This window comes from Sciurus carolinensis, chromosome 3, assembly GCF_902686445.1.
Source record: "Sciurus carolinensis chromosome 3, mSciCar1.2, whole genome shotgun sequence".
Lineage (NCBI taxonomy): Eukaryota > Metazoa > Chordata > Mammalia > Rodentia > Sciuridae > Sciurus > Sciurus carolinensis.
Window position 1 is genome coordinate 162,124,679 of NC_062215.1, and position 16,351 is coordinate 162,141,029.

The 16,351-nt window shown below is 36.4% G+C and overlaps 1 protein-coding gene and 1 non-coding gene across 3 annotated transcripts in view; one reads left to right on the forward strand and one right to left on the reverse strand.

Moving 5' to 3' along the window:
* The window catches only part of Xrcc5 (X-ray repair cross complementing 5), an 89,002-nt gene that overhangs the window by 15,406 nt on the left and 57,245 nt on the right, over window positions 1-16,351 (forward strand). For both annotated transcript variants that reach the window (XM_047545802.1, XM_047545803.1), the window contains exons 7-12: window positions 1,046-1,160; window positions 2,306-2,444; window positions 5,349-5,461; window positions 9,300-9,362; window positions 15,143-15,280; window positions 16,047-16,137. In XM_047545802.1, coding sequence (XP_047401758.1) covers window positions 1,046-1,160; window positions 2,306-2,444; window positions 5,349-5,461; window positions 9,300-9,362; window positions 15,143-15,280; window positions 16,047-16,137 — 659 coding nt within the window. The remainder of the gene's footprint in view (window positions 1-1,045; window positions 1,161-2,305; window positions 2,445-5,348; window positions 5,462-9,299; window positions 9,363-15,142; window positions 15,281-16,046; window positions 16,138-16,351) is intronic.
* On the reverse strand, window positions 8,802-8,875 carry Trnav-uac (transfer RNA valine (anticodon UAC)). Its single transcript has one exon. It is a non-coding gene; the product is annotated as a tRNA-Val (tRNA).

Here is a 16,351-nt window from a genome sequence, read left to right on the forward strand (position 1 = left end):
ATCTATATCCTTATGATGATGGTTTTAGACCTGACTCATAACTTGGATTAGTAATATCTTATGAGACATGTTATATCTGGCAGAGACCCATTCATTCCCCAGCAAACCCAACGCAAACATGTACTGTAAACTTGGGAAACGGTGTCAGTAGAATACCAATTATTTATTTAAAATCAGTTCTGAGAATTGGAGTCTATTGAGGTCTCTCTGTTTATAACTGTGAATGATGTAAGATTATTCCCTTGACCTTTTTGTAGATCTGTTTTTCATATATACCAAGGAGATGGAGCCAAAGGCTTCAAGTATATTTGGTTGCTAATTGCTTTGCTTTTTATCTTAGTGAAACCATAAATTCCACCTGTCCTATAATCTATGTTGTGTTTCATTAGAGCAAATAAAAGTAGAGTTGAAGAAGCACTCTATATTACTCCTCTTCCAGCCCTTCCCACCAGTAAAAAACCTAGAGTTATCTATATTAAGACTAAATGTAAACAGATAATTTGCTGTATCCCCAGTAGTCTTTACTTAACTCTTTCTACCATGTGCATAAAAATAGATCAGGTCTTTTAAGAGAATTGGAATTAACTAATGAAGCTATGAATTGTGGTGTTATAAGCAGTGGTGTTATATTCCAAAGCAGGGTTTTTATCCTCAGGTTCATTGTTTTCAGGGAGTTGATGAACCTTTTTATATTGTGTGCAAACTCATTTGTGAATGTGCTTTTATCATATACTCAAAGGTGTCCTAGGTCCTGAGAAAAATGTAAAGAATCACTGGCAGAGTTGAAAGAAATGATTGAATAGGGGAAGATATAGTTATTCATTTTCACCTGTCAATAAAACAATTCAAGTCCTACTTCCTCCAAGCCATCTCACTTGTGTTCTGGCTCTCTCCCAAATGATTGTCATTTTCCTGCCATCCCCTGCTGTTCCTCTCTCTATAATCATCAACGTCTCATTTCTCATTCTAGAAAATTGAGTGTGTTATCCAGCACAAGGTAGCATTTTTAAATTGTGACTTTTATTGTATATTTTTCCTTATTAAGTGAGAGTCTGAGACAACTATGTGTCTTTAAGAAAATTGAGAGGCGTTCCATGCCCTGGTCCTGCCAGCTGACCATTGGCTCCAATTTGTCTATAAAGATCGTGGCCTATAAATCGGTAAGTGGTAGGTACACATTTTTTAAAGAGAAGTTACCAGAGAGCTAAATATGCTTATATAAGCAGCTGACAATTCATGTGTGGGTTATTCAGAGTATAATTAATGCTTCTCTAGCTGCTTTCCCTTTTCATTTAGTCTCTGTTTAGCTTCTTACGTAAAAGGCATGCCAGGAGAAGTTTTAAGAATTGTTTATGATAGAGTTTGATTCCCTCCCTCTCTCTGCATTAGTAATTCATTGTTTTTTCATGAGTTCAGCTTTTTTGGTCTCTCTTTCTCTCTCTTTCCTTTTTTTTTTTTTTTTTTCTTTTAAAGAAAGAAAATCTTATTCATTAAGTTGACATTGTAATATGGCAGAAATGTAGATGGTATGAAAAAGTTTTGGGTTTTGGAGACTCAGTCACACCTAGTTCACCTGATAGTGACAAGATCTATGAAATGTTAAAAGATGGTGAGTTGTTATTGTGAAATTACATTTCATTATATATGTACATTTAACCATAATATCATGCTTTAAAAAGTGAGTTTCTTTTGGTAATTATTTAATGAAATTTCAGTCTGAGTCAGAATCTCTGACCTGTCCTTCCACATGAACAGGGACTTGCTTTTTTCTTTAAATGTACAAAATAAAATAAAAACATTTTAAGTATACAAAGTAAATATGCAAACATGTTTTTGTATATTCAAGGACTGAGTTCCTAAACACATGATATGTCATAAGAACCTTCGAGGTAGTTCTTTATTTTGGGTTCCATTAAAGCCTAGAATAGGGTCCCTAGGGATGAGAATAGTCTCCTTCCTTCTTTATTTGGTTTCTTTTCAGAGTTTGTTGATTTGTGACTATTGATATGATGCTTTCTCTTTCTTTTTATTAGAATAGTAATAAAGTATATGAGGGTTTTGCACAGAAAGTATTTATGTATATTCAGATATTAATAATTGTAGATTATCCTAGTGGAGAATCGGAATGTAGAGAAAGTTGTAAGGTATTTCCTATTATGAAATAAACCAGGATTTCCATAATAGGTAAGAGCAAACAAAACAACGTAACTAGAGTAATTGTTTTTGATTTTTGTTTGTGAAACAGGTTTTTCTACCAGAATCCTAGATTTCCTTATTTTTCCTTTATTTTTCTTTTGGAAATAAGATTATGCAGGAGAAAATTAAAAAGACTTGGATGGTTGTGGATGCAAGAAGCCTAAAGAAAGAAGATATACAAAAAGAAACAGTTTATTGCTTAAATGATGATGATGAAACTGAAGTTCCCAAAGAGGATACTATTCAAGGTATTTTAGTAAGAGTTTGCACTTTAGCCTAAAAGAGATTTTCTTCAAGGCAATATGAGATAGGCTACTATTCATATTACTGTTCACTTAAGGATTTTTCTTTGAGTTATAGATAAGATGCAGCTATCTGATGGGATGATGGACACTTTAGGTCCTTAAGCTCATCTGTTGGGACTAAAGCAGAATGTCTTCTAGGAGAGCAGGTATTTTATCCCTGCCAATTTTAATTGTCTCAGGTGACAGGACTTAATACTTGGCTTTATTTTAAAGTCGAAACTTATTAGCTAGGAGAATGTTTTATATCAAAGTAGCTAAAGCAATTTTTTTTTTTTACTTTCATTATGATTATTCTTCCAAGTTCCAATTTCAGTTATTATATCCAGATATGTTCCCTTCAGGTAATTCAGGGGATAAGGAAAATTATTTTTGTTTGTTATATTACTTTGGACTCACTAAGATCTTTAAAGTTGTACTTATATATAATTCCAATTTGGTTTAAGGTAGCAACCAGGATTCTTACAGAAATTTATTGCCAGGCTATGCACTACTCAGTATAGTTTTGATTTACAAGTTTTGACAAAAATTTCATCTGTAGCACTGTATCTCATTCATACGTGTGTTAGGAGTAGAAAGATTTCAAAGTGGGAATAGTTTTGACTCCCTGGAGGATTATGTATGAAGAATAGTTAATACCCTCTAGTTTCTAATAATTCTTTAATTCAGTTCTGATGGTTTGATCCGGGTATAACTGACCCATAGTAGGAAGAGTAAGTAGCATGATTAAAGGCCCAAGACCATGAATAGGGACTTGGTGTGGTATCTGATAGACAACCTGCATTTTCTCTTTTAATTGTCATAGTAACCTAAAGAAGCAGGCACTTGTTATTTCCACTTCACAGTTAAGAGAACCAAGGCTGAAAGGTATTTGTTAACATATTCAAAGTCACACAGCTAACAGTTAGCAGAACTTGAATCTAAGGCTGTGTTCCTTTACAGTCTGTGTTCCTACATACTATTCTGAATTAGGACTGACTAATGAAGGACTGTGAATGATAGGATATGTTCATACATAATTTTGAAAGCAGTGTGGTATCAAATGACAATTTTGACGAGCAGGGAATCATTGGGACTACATTTTAGGAAATTGAATATGACATTTGGGTACTGGATGGATTGGAAGGAGAAGGGACTAGATATGAGGATGTTAGTTTTTTTTTTTTTTTTTTTTTTTTTTTTTGGTTGTTAGCAAAGAAAATTCTGGTTATGTTACAGAAAGAGAAAATTTACAGTGAGGCAATGGAAGGAGAAGAGTTAAAGCCCGTTTGGGTTCAAAGAGCATTGAAGCACATCTTTTTCACCTTTATCTTTGTGGTTATTCATAGGCATCCTTTCCCAGTCCTCCTTGCTCCACCTCCTAATATGTAGAATTCTCTTTCTTACGCAGAGGGACTAGTGTACACATGTGGGCAAAGGAATATGGTTATGTGTTGTAGTTTTTTTGTACTTTCTGCCAGGTACAAAATTAAAATTATTTGCCCTTTAAGTGAAAACACAAGACTTTTTTTTTTTTTTTTTTTTTTTTTTTTTGCGGGGTTTGGGGGAAGGTATCAGGAATTAAACTTGGGGACACTGAACCACTGAGCCACATCCCCAGCTCTTTTTCGTGTTTTATTTAGAGACAGGGTCTCTTTGAGTTGTTTAGCGCCTCACTTTTGCTGAGGCTGGCTTTGAACTCTTGATCCTCCTACCTCAGCCTCCCGAGCCACTGGGATTACAGGCATGAGCCACCATGCCCAGCCACAAAACATCTTTAGTTAGAACTTTCAGGTTACCTTTAAATGATTCAAGTGAAAAATTGACTGATACAAAAAAAGTTAGAAAAGCTTTTGGTTTAGATACCACTATTAATGAAGTACCATGCATTTTTCTGTTAAAATGTTGTTGGAATTTTTTAGTTATTGTTGCCATTTTTTTAAACGTGATGAAAATAGCAATGTGAATTTTATCATTGTTTTTAATATATGGCATCAACAGACTAATAGGAACAAATAAACTCTAGATCATAGACTCTGTCCCTGGAAAGCCAGGTTTTTTATTTTTTAATTGTTGTTGTTTGTTTGTTTCTTGGGGTAAAGATGAATGTGCTTTTCCTTTGCATTTACTTTGAATTTTGATGATCCTTGCCCCCACTAAATATATAAGATACTGTGTATTGAAAGGGCACAAGCCTTGGAATAGGTTTGGGTTTGGAGTTTTTGTCTTTTTTTAGGCAGGGGTGGGGACTGCATTTATGTAGATTTCTAATGAATTAAAAAGAAAAAAAATACAATCAAATCCAAAAAATAGAATAAATTTAAATGTAGAAAAAAATGTACAGCTTAACAGTTGAATGTTTCCAAACAGAAGAATTTTGGTTTCTTCTGTAGTTATCTGTATATCTCCAGCATGGGTTTTTGAGAACATTTTGTTCTAAAAATTTCCTATGGATGGTTTTCTTTGTGGGTCTCCAGGTTTCTGAATAAATGTGTTCTTGTTATTATGTTTACAAATCACGCTTGTACTTTAGTCTACCATGGTTTATCTTTGGAGGATAACTAGTACATTGCATTTGTGACATTGTTTCTTCCAGGCTGGATAATCATTAAGGTAACTAGATTGCAAAAGATGCTACTTAAAAAAATGTAATTAGATTTTAATCTTCTCTATATTGTATATGTGGTTTGTGTATCTTCTGTTGCTCTTTCCCTGTTGATCACGAGGGGCAATAATTTGATTCCAGGGAATAGAAGATGGAGGCTTGCTCTGGAGTGTGCCTGCATTGTTTAATATATGTATAGAGCTCATTTCATCTCAGAGAAAACGAGGCCCCATATGCTTAACAGATGCTCTTCTCTCATTCTCTAGGGTTCCGCTATGGAAGTGATATAATTCCTTTCTCTAAAGTGGATGAGGAACAAATGAAATATAAATCGGAGGGGAAGTGCTTCTCTGTTTTGGGATTTTGTAGATCTTCTCAGGTACAGCAATTACTTTGCAATTGTGAACAAAATACATGAGCTTTTTCCTCAGCTGTTACTTGAGGTGGTATGCTTTTGATTGATCATTTCATTTACAGTATATATTTAGTTTACTTTTTTTTCTTTAATGTAGCCTGGGGGTTAGTGTAGCTATTTTTGATTTTTGATACTCTTCCCTTTTTTTTGGTACTGGTGATTGAACCCAGGGTTGCTCTACCACTGAGCTACATCCCTGGGTTTTTTTATTTTTTTGAGACAGGGTCTTGGTAAGTTCATGAGGGTCTTGCTAAATTTCTGAGACTGGCCTTGAACTTCTGATTCTCCTGCCTAAGTCTCCTGAGTTACTGGGATTACAGGTGTGTGCCACTGTACCCGGCTTATTTTTGATTTTTGAAGATAAAAACCAAGATGTAAATAAATCTGTAGATTCAATTGTCACTTCCTCATTTTGCTGCCCATCAAAGCTCATAGAAACCTTAAAGGTAAAGAAGTAGTGTACATTCCTTTGCTGTGGTATTGTTTTCTCTAAACTGTGATGTGTAATGGAGTGTTTTAGTTGATTGCTGCCTGGGTTTTGAATGACATTAACTCTCAGAAAAACATTGATTTATAGTGGTCACTTTCCTTCTCAGTTCCAATGTAGGATGTGAAACTTATCTATAAGTAGTAACATGGATTTTAGGCTCCAAAGCAGAAAAATAACAAAATAGAAACAAAATAACAAAAATAACAAAATGGGAAATGGAGTAATTTGCCATGGGATACCACATGCTATCTACGAAGGGATTGTTAAAAGATTCCCAGAGATCTTAGATTAAATGTTCTTGAATAGGCAGCCAAAGAGATGAATTATAATTAAGAGATGTGAAATGTAGCTTTTTATGTATTTTACCCAAATTTTATAGGGATGAAGAGATTTTTATTGGAGAACTCATGTGAAAATTCTGTTGAAAATAAATCTCTTCCAGTATTCTGAATTTGAACTTCCTCATGTTGCTCTGGCATATAGTCTCCATCCATGTACTTCAGTGTTAGAAGAATTCAGTGAGGTTGAGGAGAATTGTTTTCATGATTGTCCAAACTGATATGTATGCATTCAAAACTCATAAGATTTTATTGGTAAGAATAAGTACTTTTGGGAAGTTGAGAGTTTCTAACAAGACACTAAATCTGACTTTCTTAAAAATGAAATTATTTACTTAGAAAGCATGTAAATTTAAAACTGATGAGCATTGATAGCAATGCTTATGAGTCTTCAATGGAATGGAAACCTCATTTTGACCATTGTGTAGAAACTGGTCTATTAGATATTGTGTCCACCTACAACTAAAACATATATATAAGAAAAAGAAACTATAAAAAACTAAAAAAAAAAAAAAAAAAAAAAAAAAAAAAAAAAAAAAAAAAGATGTGAATCTAGGTCCAGATAGGCAGAAAAGACCTGTGAAAACCCTTCAAGTATAATTCAGTACTCAAGATATTCAAATCACCTTTGCCAGGTTGGAAGAAAGGACCTTTGGGCCTTTTTCAGTTAAATAACAAAGGAAAAATAGTTCAGGACAAAAAATATACTTTCCATTTTAGAAGACTTTTATTAACTTAAAATTAATTTCTAAAATTATGAAGTATTTTCTAAGTCACCTTTTTGTTTTTAAAGTCTAAATCAACTTAATCTTAAGTAAAGTCCCAGACAAGTACAATGAAGATAATTATAATAGCTTCCATTTATTGAATAATTATAATATTCTTGTCAATGTATTAATAAGCATCTTATGTGAATTTTCATTTAATTCTTATTTTAACCCTCTCAGGTAGGTGCCATGGCATGCATTTTATAGATTAGGTAGTTGAGGCTATTAAATATCTGACCCAGTCACACAGCTCAAAGATGGTAGAGATGGGTTTTGGACTGGACTAACTCCAAAGCCTGTGCTATTGTTTAATGGAAATCTGCTCACCAGATGAATGAATGAAAGCTTTTGACTAGTCTAGTTTAGATACATCATTTCATATATTATCTTAACAAAAAGACATGGTGTTAAGAACATGGTAACTATGATAAAATATAAGCATGCATCTTTTTACAGACTAGTGATTATCTTTAAATTAATAAAATCACATATCATTCCATATTGCCTTAAACTAGAATATTGACAAACTAACATTTTTTAATTGAATTAATGATAAATTTTCATTTTGTTTTGAGATGTGTGTGTGTTTTATTTGTTTGTTTTTGTTTTGTTTTGTTTTGCAGTGCTTTGGATGGAACCCAGGGTCTCTCACATGCTAGGCAAGCACTTTACCATAGAACTACATTCCCAGCCTTCTTTTTGATTTTGTTCTTTTCATTGTGAACAATTTTTAAAAATTTAAGAGGTTTTTCAGCTTGTCTGTCTTAATGTTGTCAAGTGTTCTGCATGCCTATATGAGAATTTATCCAAAACTTCCCCAAATGTCTGGCTGTTCTTTGAAAAGTCATTTAGGTGCATTAGGAAGAGATATCATCAGCTGTTCTTTGATAAATCAGGAACTATTATAGATTATTAGGGCAGGCCAATCTATATGAATGTAGCAGACTAAAAGTATAGGATTATTCCTGGAAGTGGAGATTAGGGGCATTTGAATTATAAGGGTCTGACCCCATAACTTTGATACTCATCTTCTTGAGCTGCTGTTACGATGAAAGTACTCCAATAATTTCTCAACTTTAGAAGTGGAAGGGCAGGAAAAAAACATGAGAAACAGTGCCTGATAAAGCATGTGACATGTTGTTATAAATAAGCTCCAGGCTCCAGATTACATAGATCAGAGAGAGGTTGATCTTGGTAGATAGATGCAGGTGGTTATGATTCCAGTACCTCTTCACTATTCATTTTCTAATTGAATATTGGTGGACTGCTTTGACCCCTCAATACGCTGCTGGTAACATAACTGAATTTAAAAGCAGGGGGTGGAAGTCGGGGAGAGGACATGAAGTACTTACTTTTGGCTTCACGAGTTTCCCTTTCTTCAGCCATACACCTTGCTAATTTGTTCTTCACTTTGTTCTCTTTGCAGTTCATCAGTGCTTTGTCACTACAGTTAGGATGATTTCCAAGCCACATAACTTTGTTCCCAAGAGACTTCATGATCTAATTGTTGTTAATCTTTAATCTGATTTTTTACATTTCTCCTCACACTGTGGTGCTACACTGCTCCAAAACTAGTCCAAATGTACTTTGCTTTATGTCACTCCAGAATTTTGATTGACACTATTGTCCCTTTCTAGGACCTTGTACCCAGATGTGTCTCTGGATTATTCCTTTTTATCTATTAAGTCTTTTTTTTTTTTTTTTTTTTTTTGCGGTGCTGGGGATCGAACCCAGGGCCTTGTGCTTGTAAGGCAAGCACTCTACCAACTGAGCCATCTCCCCAGCCCCATTATCTATTAAGTCTTGACTTAGGTGTCAGCATTTGCATAAACCTTCCCTTAACCTTCACGACCAGACTCGGTGCCCTTCATGTGTGCTCTTATAACATCATAGGACCTTTGACTGGAATGCTGTATTAAAGTTTATTTCATGTTTGTCTCTAAACTCCTCAAGAACAAGATTATGTCTTGTTCACTGTTGTGTTTATTGTATCCAGAACAATGCAGTACACACACTAGGTGCTCAGATGTTTGTTGTGTTGATGAATTGATCCTCAAGTAACAAGTTATCTCTAATAGTTGTGAATGTTTTCTAGTTAAAAAAAATTGAATAGGATTTCTTAGAATTGTGTGGCATTTTGGCTATTTACGATTTTATATTAAATCAAAAACAGTTATTTTCTTCTCAGTTATTTTCTTCTCTTGTAGGTCCAGAGAAAATTCTTTATGGGAAATCAAGTTCTAAAGGTCTTTGCAGCAAAAGATGATGAGGTGAGTTGACTGTGGATCATTCAGTTAGTGCTACAAAATTGAATTGTCATTTGATGAAAGTGAATCGTCTGGGGCTTTTGAAGTTTAAAACGACATTAGTTCTTGCAACAGCATTGGGAAGATTCACTGACCTGGAGAAAAGATAAATGTGTTTGTCTTAGCATGAGCAAAACGCCTGAGGACATAGTCCTACAGTTGGAGACCAGGTACATATTTAAAAAAAATGTTTTGAATGACTGCATTTAGGTGTGGGAATTTCATGGTCAAATATTAAGGGGGTTGGGGTCAGGCTGACATTTTGATTTTCATACACACTGAACGTATAGAGCTGGCATAGGCATCAGGAGAGGCACTTCAGTCACTCACTGGACTACTTCCATCATTGAGGAAATCAGTCTTTTCCTCCTCCCTCTTCCTCCTCTTTTCCCACCTTTCCAGGATTTTTGCACCCTATATTCACACCTTTGCTCTTTGTAAATATTTTCTTTCTGACCACCAAGTCAGAAATTACTTAAGACTGTTGAGCTGGGCACAGTGATGCATGCCTGTAATCCCAGCGGCTGAGACAGGAGATTGAGAGTTTAAAACCAGCCTCAGCAAAAGTGAGGCACTAAACAAATGAGTGAGACCCTGTCTCTAAATAAAATACAAAATAAGGCTGGGGATGTGGCTCAGTGGTTGAGTGCCCCTGAGTTCATTCCTTGGCATCCTTCCCACCAAAAAAAAAGACTGTTGAAGCAAATTTTCAAGTCCCTGAAGTATTTGCAATTGAAATTAGTAAACTGAATGTAGAAGGTTTGTTTGGGATGGGATAGGATGTTGTTATAACAGGTAAAGCCCTCTGATTATCCACACTTCTGAAAGGTAGCTGGTTGCTGATCTCTTAGATGGGTATGCTGTTATTCTATGAGCAAGTTAAAATTAGAAGAAAATGTGTGGCTTCCACTCATTCCTGAATGAATTCATTATAACACAGTGGACATGGGAATCTTCATATTTGAGAATTCTAGTTCATTGGCTTCTTCTGAATCAAGTTCTCAGAAATCTCACCGGTCTGGTCAAACCACAACTTGTGTTTTAACTTCTGCTGAGGTTTTAACTCCCATTTGTCCCTTTACACAAAGAAAATTCTAATCATTTTGGGAGAAATGTTGCATTTGTAGTGAGGAATGTCATGTCACTAAACTGTGTTGAGATGTATGTGTTGGTTGATTATCTGGATTTGATAGCCAAGGAGAGCCTTGTGAAATGTGTAGTTCAAATCTGCCCTTATTTAGATAACTAATTACTACTGTCAAATAAAAATGTAGAGACAAATCTTCAATAAAGGAACTTGTATTTGGGAATGAAGAATAGGGTTGTGATGCAGGACATACATACACGGGCCTGGTGGCCTCTGGTGTGTTTAAAGAACCAAAGAAAATATGGGGGTCTTATTGCAAACATTTTATTCTTTTCACAGAGAGTCCTCTGTGCAAGTTTTAGGAAAGAAAGTTCATTGGCACTTTCATGCTTGAGGGAGCTGGTGAGCTCTGCTCATTTAGCTGTGGCAGTTACTGTATAAAACTGGTTTTAAAATTATATTAGTTCTTTTAGCAGTTGCTTAGTACAGATAGTCTTAAAGTTGGGCTCACATTGAATTGAGATGATTCTGTGAGACAGTTCCTGGAGTAGGCATCAGTTGCCTGAGTGTTTCCTCTTCCTTCCCATGTTTTCTCCACTGCATTTTTGCAGTGTGTGACAGGAGTGACTCCATTTTTTGTAATTAATTTTTGTACTATACATAGTAAGATCACTTCAGGGTCACTCAAGAAGAGAAATTTTCAGATCTATTGGCAAAGGATGGTGTTTTAGTCAGATATTTCACTGACTAATGCTGACTATAAGCCAAAGTGGCCTTTCTGTTGGCTTGTCTCTGCTCAATTCCTGCAGCTTTACTAAGAAGATGTCCCACGTTACTGGCATTTCTTAATCTGGCATTTTGGCTTCCTCCTCAAATCTCCACGCTTTGCCTTCTCAGGGGGTGCCTGCAGGGACTCCAGCCCTGCTCACTTTGCCTGGCCTCCCAGACTTTCCTTTGAAATCTTAGTGGAAGCCTCCATGAACCCCTAACTCCAGCATCCTACATTCCTGCAGAACCAGCACCATATGGTTGATGCCATCTTGAGCAGTAGGCAAACCTTCAGGGATCCTGGCTGCAGCAGCCTCTGAGTGTCTAGATGGCTGAACACATTGAAAAAATTTCCTAGACCTCCTTGTGCAAGAAGGATTCCCCACTGGTCTCTTCTCAATATAATTTTCACTTTTGCTCCCTTGAGCCTGAGATGGTGTGGTCTTGCCAACTTCTGAGATGACCTCAAGTCATCTTTCTTATTGTCTATAGGCAGTCTTTAGCATTTCTTTAGTGGGGTAATGTCTTTAGCAACAGCAACTTCCTTAGCTCCAGTTTTATTCCCAGCTTTTAAGTCCAAGTTTTCAAATCTTTCTGCTCTGCTTTTTGCTCCTGATTACCACAATAAATCTGGCTAAAAGTTGCCAGCAATATCCATGCCACTGCCTGAATGCTGCACTGCGTAGACATTTCTTCTCTAAGTCCATCACTTTTAAAATCAGCCTCACAGAAAGTCTCAGGACACAGGCAAAATGCAAACAATTTCTCAGTCAGAACATAATACAAAGGACCTCTAGTCCATTTACCTATAATGTCCTCCTTTTCCTCTAAACCCTCTTGAACCCTGTCTTCACTATTGGCATTCTGGTCTTCTGAGCTCCCAACAGAATCAGCCATTAAGCTCCAATTACAACAATTTGAAGCATTTGCAGCTGGTATTACTAAGCATCTCAAAATTCCTCTCACTAATTCCAAAAAGCTCAAAAACCTTCTGAACCAGTGGTCAGGTTAGTTAGAACAAAAACCCCACTCTTGGTACCAATTTCTGTTTTAGTCAACTGTTTCACTGCTGTGACTAGAAGATCTGACCAGAACAGTTTTAAAGGAGGAAAAGTTTATTTGGGGGGCTCATGGTTTCAGAGGTCTTAGTCCATAGAAGGTGGGTTGCATACCTTGGAACTTGAGGTGAGGCTGAACATTGTGGTGGGAGAGTGTGGCAGAGGAAAGTGGCTCACATTATGATCAGAAAGCAGAGAGAAATAGTCCGCTTGCCAAATACAAATATATACCCAAAGTCATGCCCCGGTTCCCACTTCCAGCCACACCCTACCATTCCAGTTACCACTCAGTAAATCCCTATCAGGGGATTAATTCACTGGTTTTTGTTAAGACTTTCACAACCCAGTCATTTCTCCTCTGAACCTTCTTGCATTGTCTTAGATGTGAGCTTTTGCGGGGCACCTCACATCTAAACCTAACAGATGGACTACTTTTTGGTGTGTTTTTGATGTGGTAGTCAAAAAATGGTATTGTCTAATTGGAGTTCATGAGATAAGCAGGGGAGTAAGGAAACTGTGTTGCATGAGCACTTCCAGTAAACATTGTGTGGAGAAGACTTGTGTGGGGTAGATAGGGGAGTAGGAGGCATGATAGACATAAGAGTGCTCTTCAGACATCTAGAAGATAATCTTATGGAATAGGGATTAATCTGAGCTTGGCACCAGAAAGGTGCACAGTGACCAGTGGGTGGTGATTTTGTTCCAGATGAAGAATTATTTTATCAGTGAGGATTACTGTCTCCAAATGGATTGTTTTGTTTTGAGTTGGTCAGACTTCCATCCCTATAAGTTTCCAAGCAGAGTCTTTAGTATCACCAATTGGGTGCATGGTATAGACTGTTAAACCAGATGAATACTGTTATTTTTCTACTCAAATATTCTATGATTCTGTGAATAACTCCTTTAAAAAAAAAGCATTTTCTCTGGTCATTAGCATACAATATTTATAATATAACAAATTTTTTGCATAGAGAATCTACTTTTGTGTGCTCATTTATGTTGTGGTAGAAGAGAAAGGAAAGGAAATGAATGGAGCTTCAGTTGAGTTAAACACAGGTGTAGCATTGTCTTACAAGGTTGCAGTTGTTCATGACCCCATCCTTCCTTACTTTAAATATTTTAATTGGTTCTGTCAAAAACACACAGATATAAACTTCTAAACAACTTGGAAGTAATCCCTTCCTCAGACTATTATTACTTATCTGGTCCTCTCTTATGGGACTTATTAGAACATACCTGTCCTATATTTGGCACATTATTTCTGCTAGTAAAGAATGTATTAGCTCAGTGAAATCATGGTCTCATCTTTGTTTTCTTACAGGGCCTAGGACAATTTCTAACAAACAATAGACACTAAGTAAATATTCTTTGAATTGAACTGAAAAGGAAATGCATCTTATGAAATCTGTAGAGTATTTCGATGGCATAGGTTTTTAGTGGAGGATATGGGAATATACATAGCTAACTTGAATCAGGTTAGCTATGATACTGAGAAAAGTACAGAGTGCTTGGGGAGTTTGAGAGAGGGAGGGAACTGAGTCAAGCAGATCTGAAATAGAGAGGGTGTCAATTTTTCGAGCAGGGAAAATAGGCTCAACTAGAGAGTAGAAATTTAGAGGGAGCATTCTAGCCAGGAGAAAATTGCATGAGCAAAGCTACAGGGGAGGGAAAGTACATGCTCCTGATCACTGGTCAGCTCAGTAAGGATGGAACAGAGGAACCATTGGAGGTTTTTGTAGAAGGGAGTTATATAATCAACTCTGTGAACTGGGGAGGCAAGGACAAATTTGAGAGACAGCGTACAGGTAGAATTAAGTTGAGGGATGGGAAGGGTGGCATTAGCAAAGACTCTGGGGCTGTAGTTTGAGTGGGTGGTGGCATTAATGAATATAGAAAATATGGGAAAAGAAGGGGGAAGGATAAGTGTAGTTTTGGTCATGGAAAGTTTCAGGTACTTGGAGATATATTATTGGCTACCATATGAGTTATCTATCAACTGGTAGCAATCTTAAGTCTGAATCTTAGGAGAATTTAAAAACTGTTTGTACAAATTTTTGATTCTTTAATTCATGGGACTGGCTGAAATAATCCCCAAATAGAAATTTAGAATGGGAGGAAGAGAAAAAGACTAAAAGTAGAACTGAAGAATCAGTTAAGAGAAGAGAAGAGCTTGGGGAGGAGTGGCCCACAGAGAACAATCAGGGAAGACTGTTGCTTCTGAAGTCAATGAAGATTGTTCAGGGAAAGTAGGGTGGGCAGAAAATACTTGTGTCAGCAACCTGCTGTGGCAAGTAGGAGGTCATGGGTGACTTCAGATTGTGGTTTCAGTAAGGAAGCCAGGGAAGTAGCTAGATTTGGCTGAAGAATATTATTTTATGAACTTTTGAGGGTAAGAGAAGGAAAGGTACAGTAGTAATTTATGGAGAGATAGGGACACAGAAAGACCTTGTTTAGAAGGGCTAAGACTTGAATTTATTCAGTGTGTGAATTCAGAGGAGAAAGAAGATCGAAGTGATAAAGGGTTTAGTTAGTAAAGTCCCAGAAGAGGTATGCTAAAGTGTACAGTTTGGCCTTGAGGTGGGTAAAAGGGCTGTTATTTAATTATCTATCTGTCTATTTAGTGGTGCTGGGGATCAAACCCAAGGACTGTGTGCATGCTAAGCAGACAGTCTGCCTCTGAGCTGTATCTCTAGGAGATATAGCTATGGGGCACTTAAAAAAATAGATAAATAAATAGGAAGAAAGTGGATGATACGCTTGTAAATATTTAGTTTTTTTGTGAAAGTTTTCACATATTGGATTTGTGTTAATACATGCATCTTTCTTAAAAGGCAGCAGCAGTTGCACTTTCCTCCTTGGTTCATGCCTTGGATGAATTAGACATGGTGGCTGTAGTTCGATATGTTTATGACAGAAGAGCTAATCCTCAAGTTGGTGTGGCTTTCCCTTATATCAAGGATGCCTATGAGGTAAAACCCACAGATCTTTTCTATTCTCCCCACAACCCATTCCTTTACGCTACACAGTGCTTCTCAACTGTAAATATGTATGGGAATCATTTGGGGATCTTGTTAAAATTCAGATAATAATCTCTAGGTCTGGAGTGGGGCCCAGATCCTGCATTTCTTAAAAACTTTCGAGTAATGTTGATACTGCTAGTCTGTGAACCAAACTTTCAGTTGTAAGGAAACAACAAGACTTATAAAAGTATTTAAGAAGCTTTTTATTAAATCAGTAAGGGTTAACTGATCTTTTCTCTCAGTTCTTGTCCTTTTTGACTTTACAGGATCAAATGGAAAGAGAAATACCTCCACTTTAACAAACAGGGATTATGAACAAAGGTTGAGGATGTGATTTTTGTTGTGATTCTTGTAAAGTTTATTTTGGGTTCTTTTCCCACTTGGCAGAACTATAAAGCGAAAGCAAATATCTTGACTTGCAGGTCAGCCTTCCAGGCACCCTGCCTTTTCCCATTTTTTTTTTTACTTCGTTATGCATTTTACAGTTTTCATTTAGTAGTCTTGTTTTTAAGCATTTCTTTTATTTTAATATTTTTCATACTCTTTACAGTTGCGAATAGTCAGTAGCACAAATCAAAATACATTAGTTTTTCATGTGCCAGATTTGAGCTGTCTAATTTCTGAAATATTTCTATTGTGCCACTTTCACAACATTTGGGACCATTTTTAGATTTTTCCATTAATTTGTTTCTGCTTTTGTCCCCTTTCTCATTAGTGCTTAGTGTACGTGCAGCTGCCTTTCATGGAAGACTTGCGGCAATACATGTTTTCATCCTTAAAAAATAATAAGAAATTTACTCCCACGGGTGAGTTTATTTCCATTTACTTCACTGAGGGTTCTAATTGCCCAGATTGTCCTTGGGCAATCACGTGACTGCAGTCATTGGTTGGTGTTAAGATTTCATAGGATGGAATTGCTTGGTTCTGTTCATATACTCACCACCTGTTTTTCTGGTAGTAGGAATAGTTTTGCCCTAAACTTTCTAAACACTATCTAGTTCCCCCTTCTGACTCTGAGCA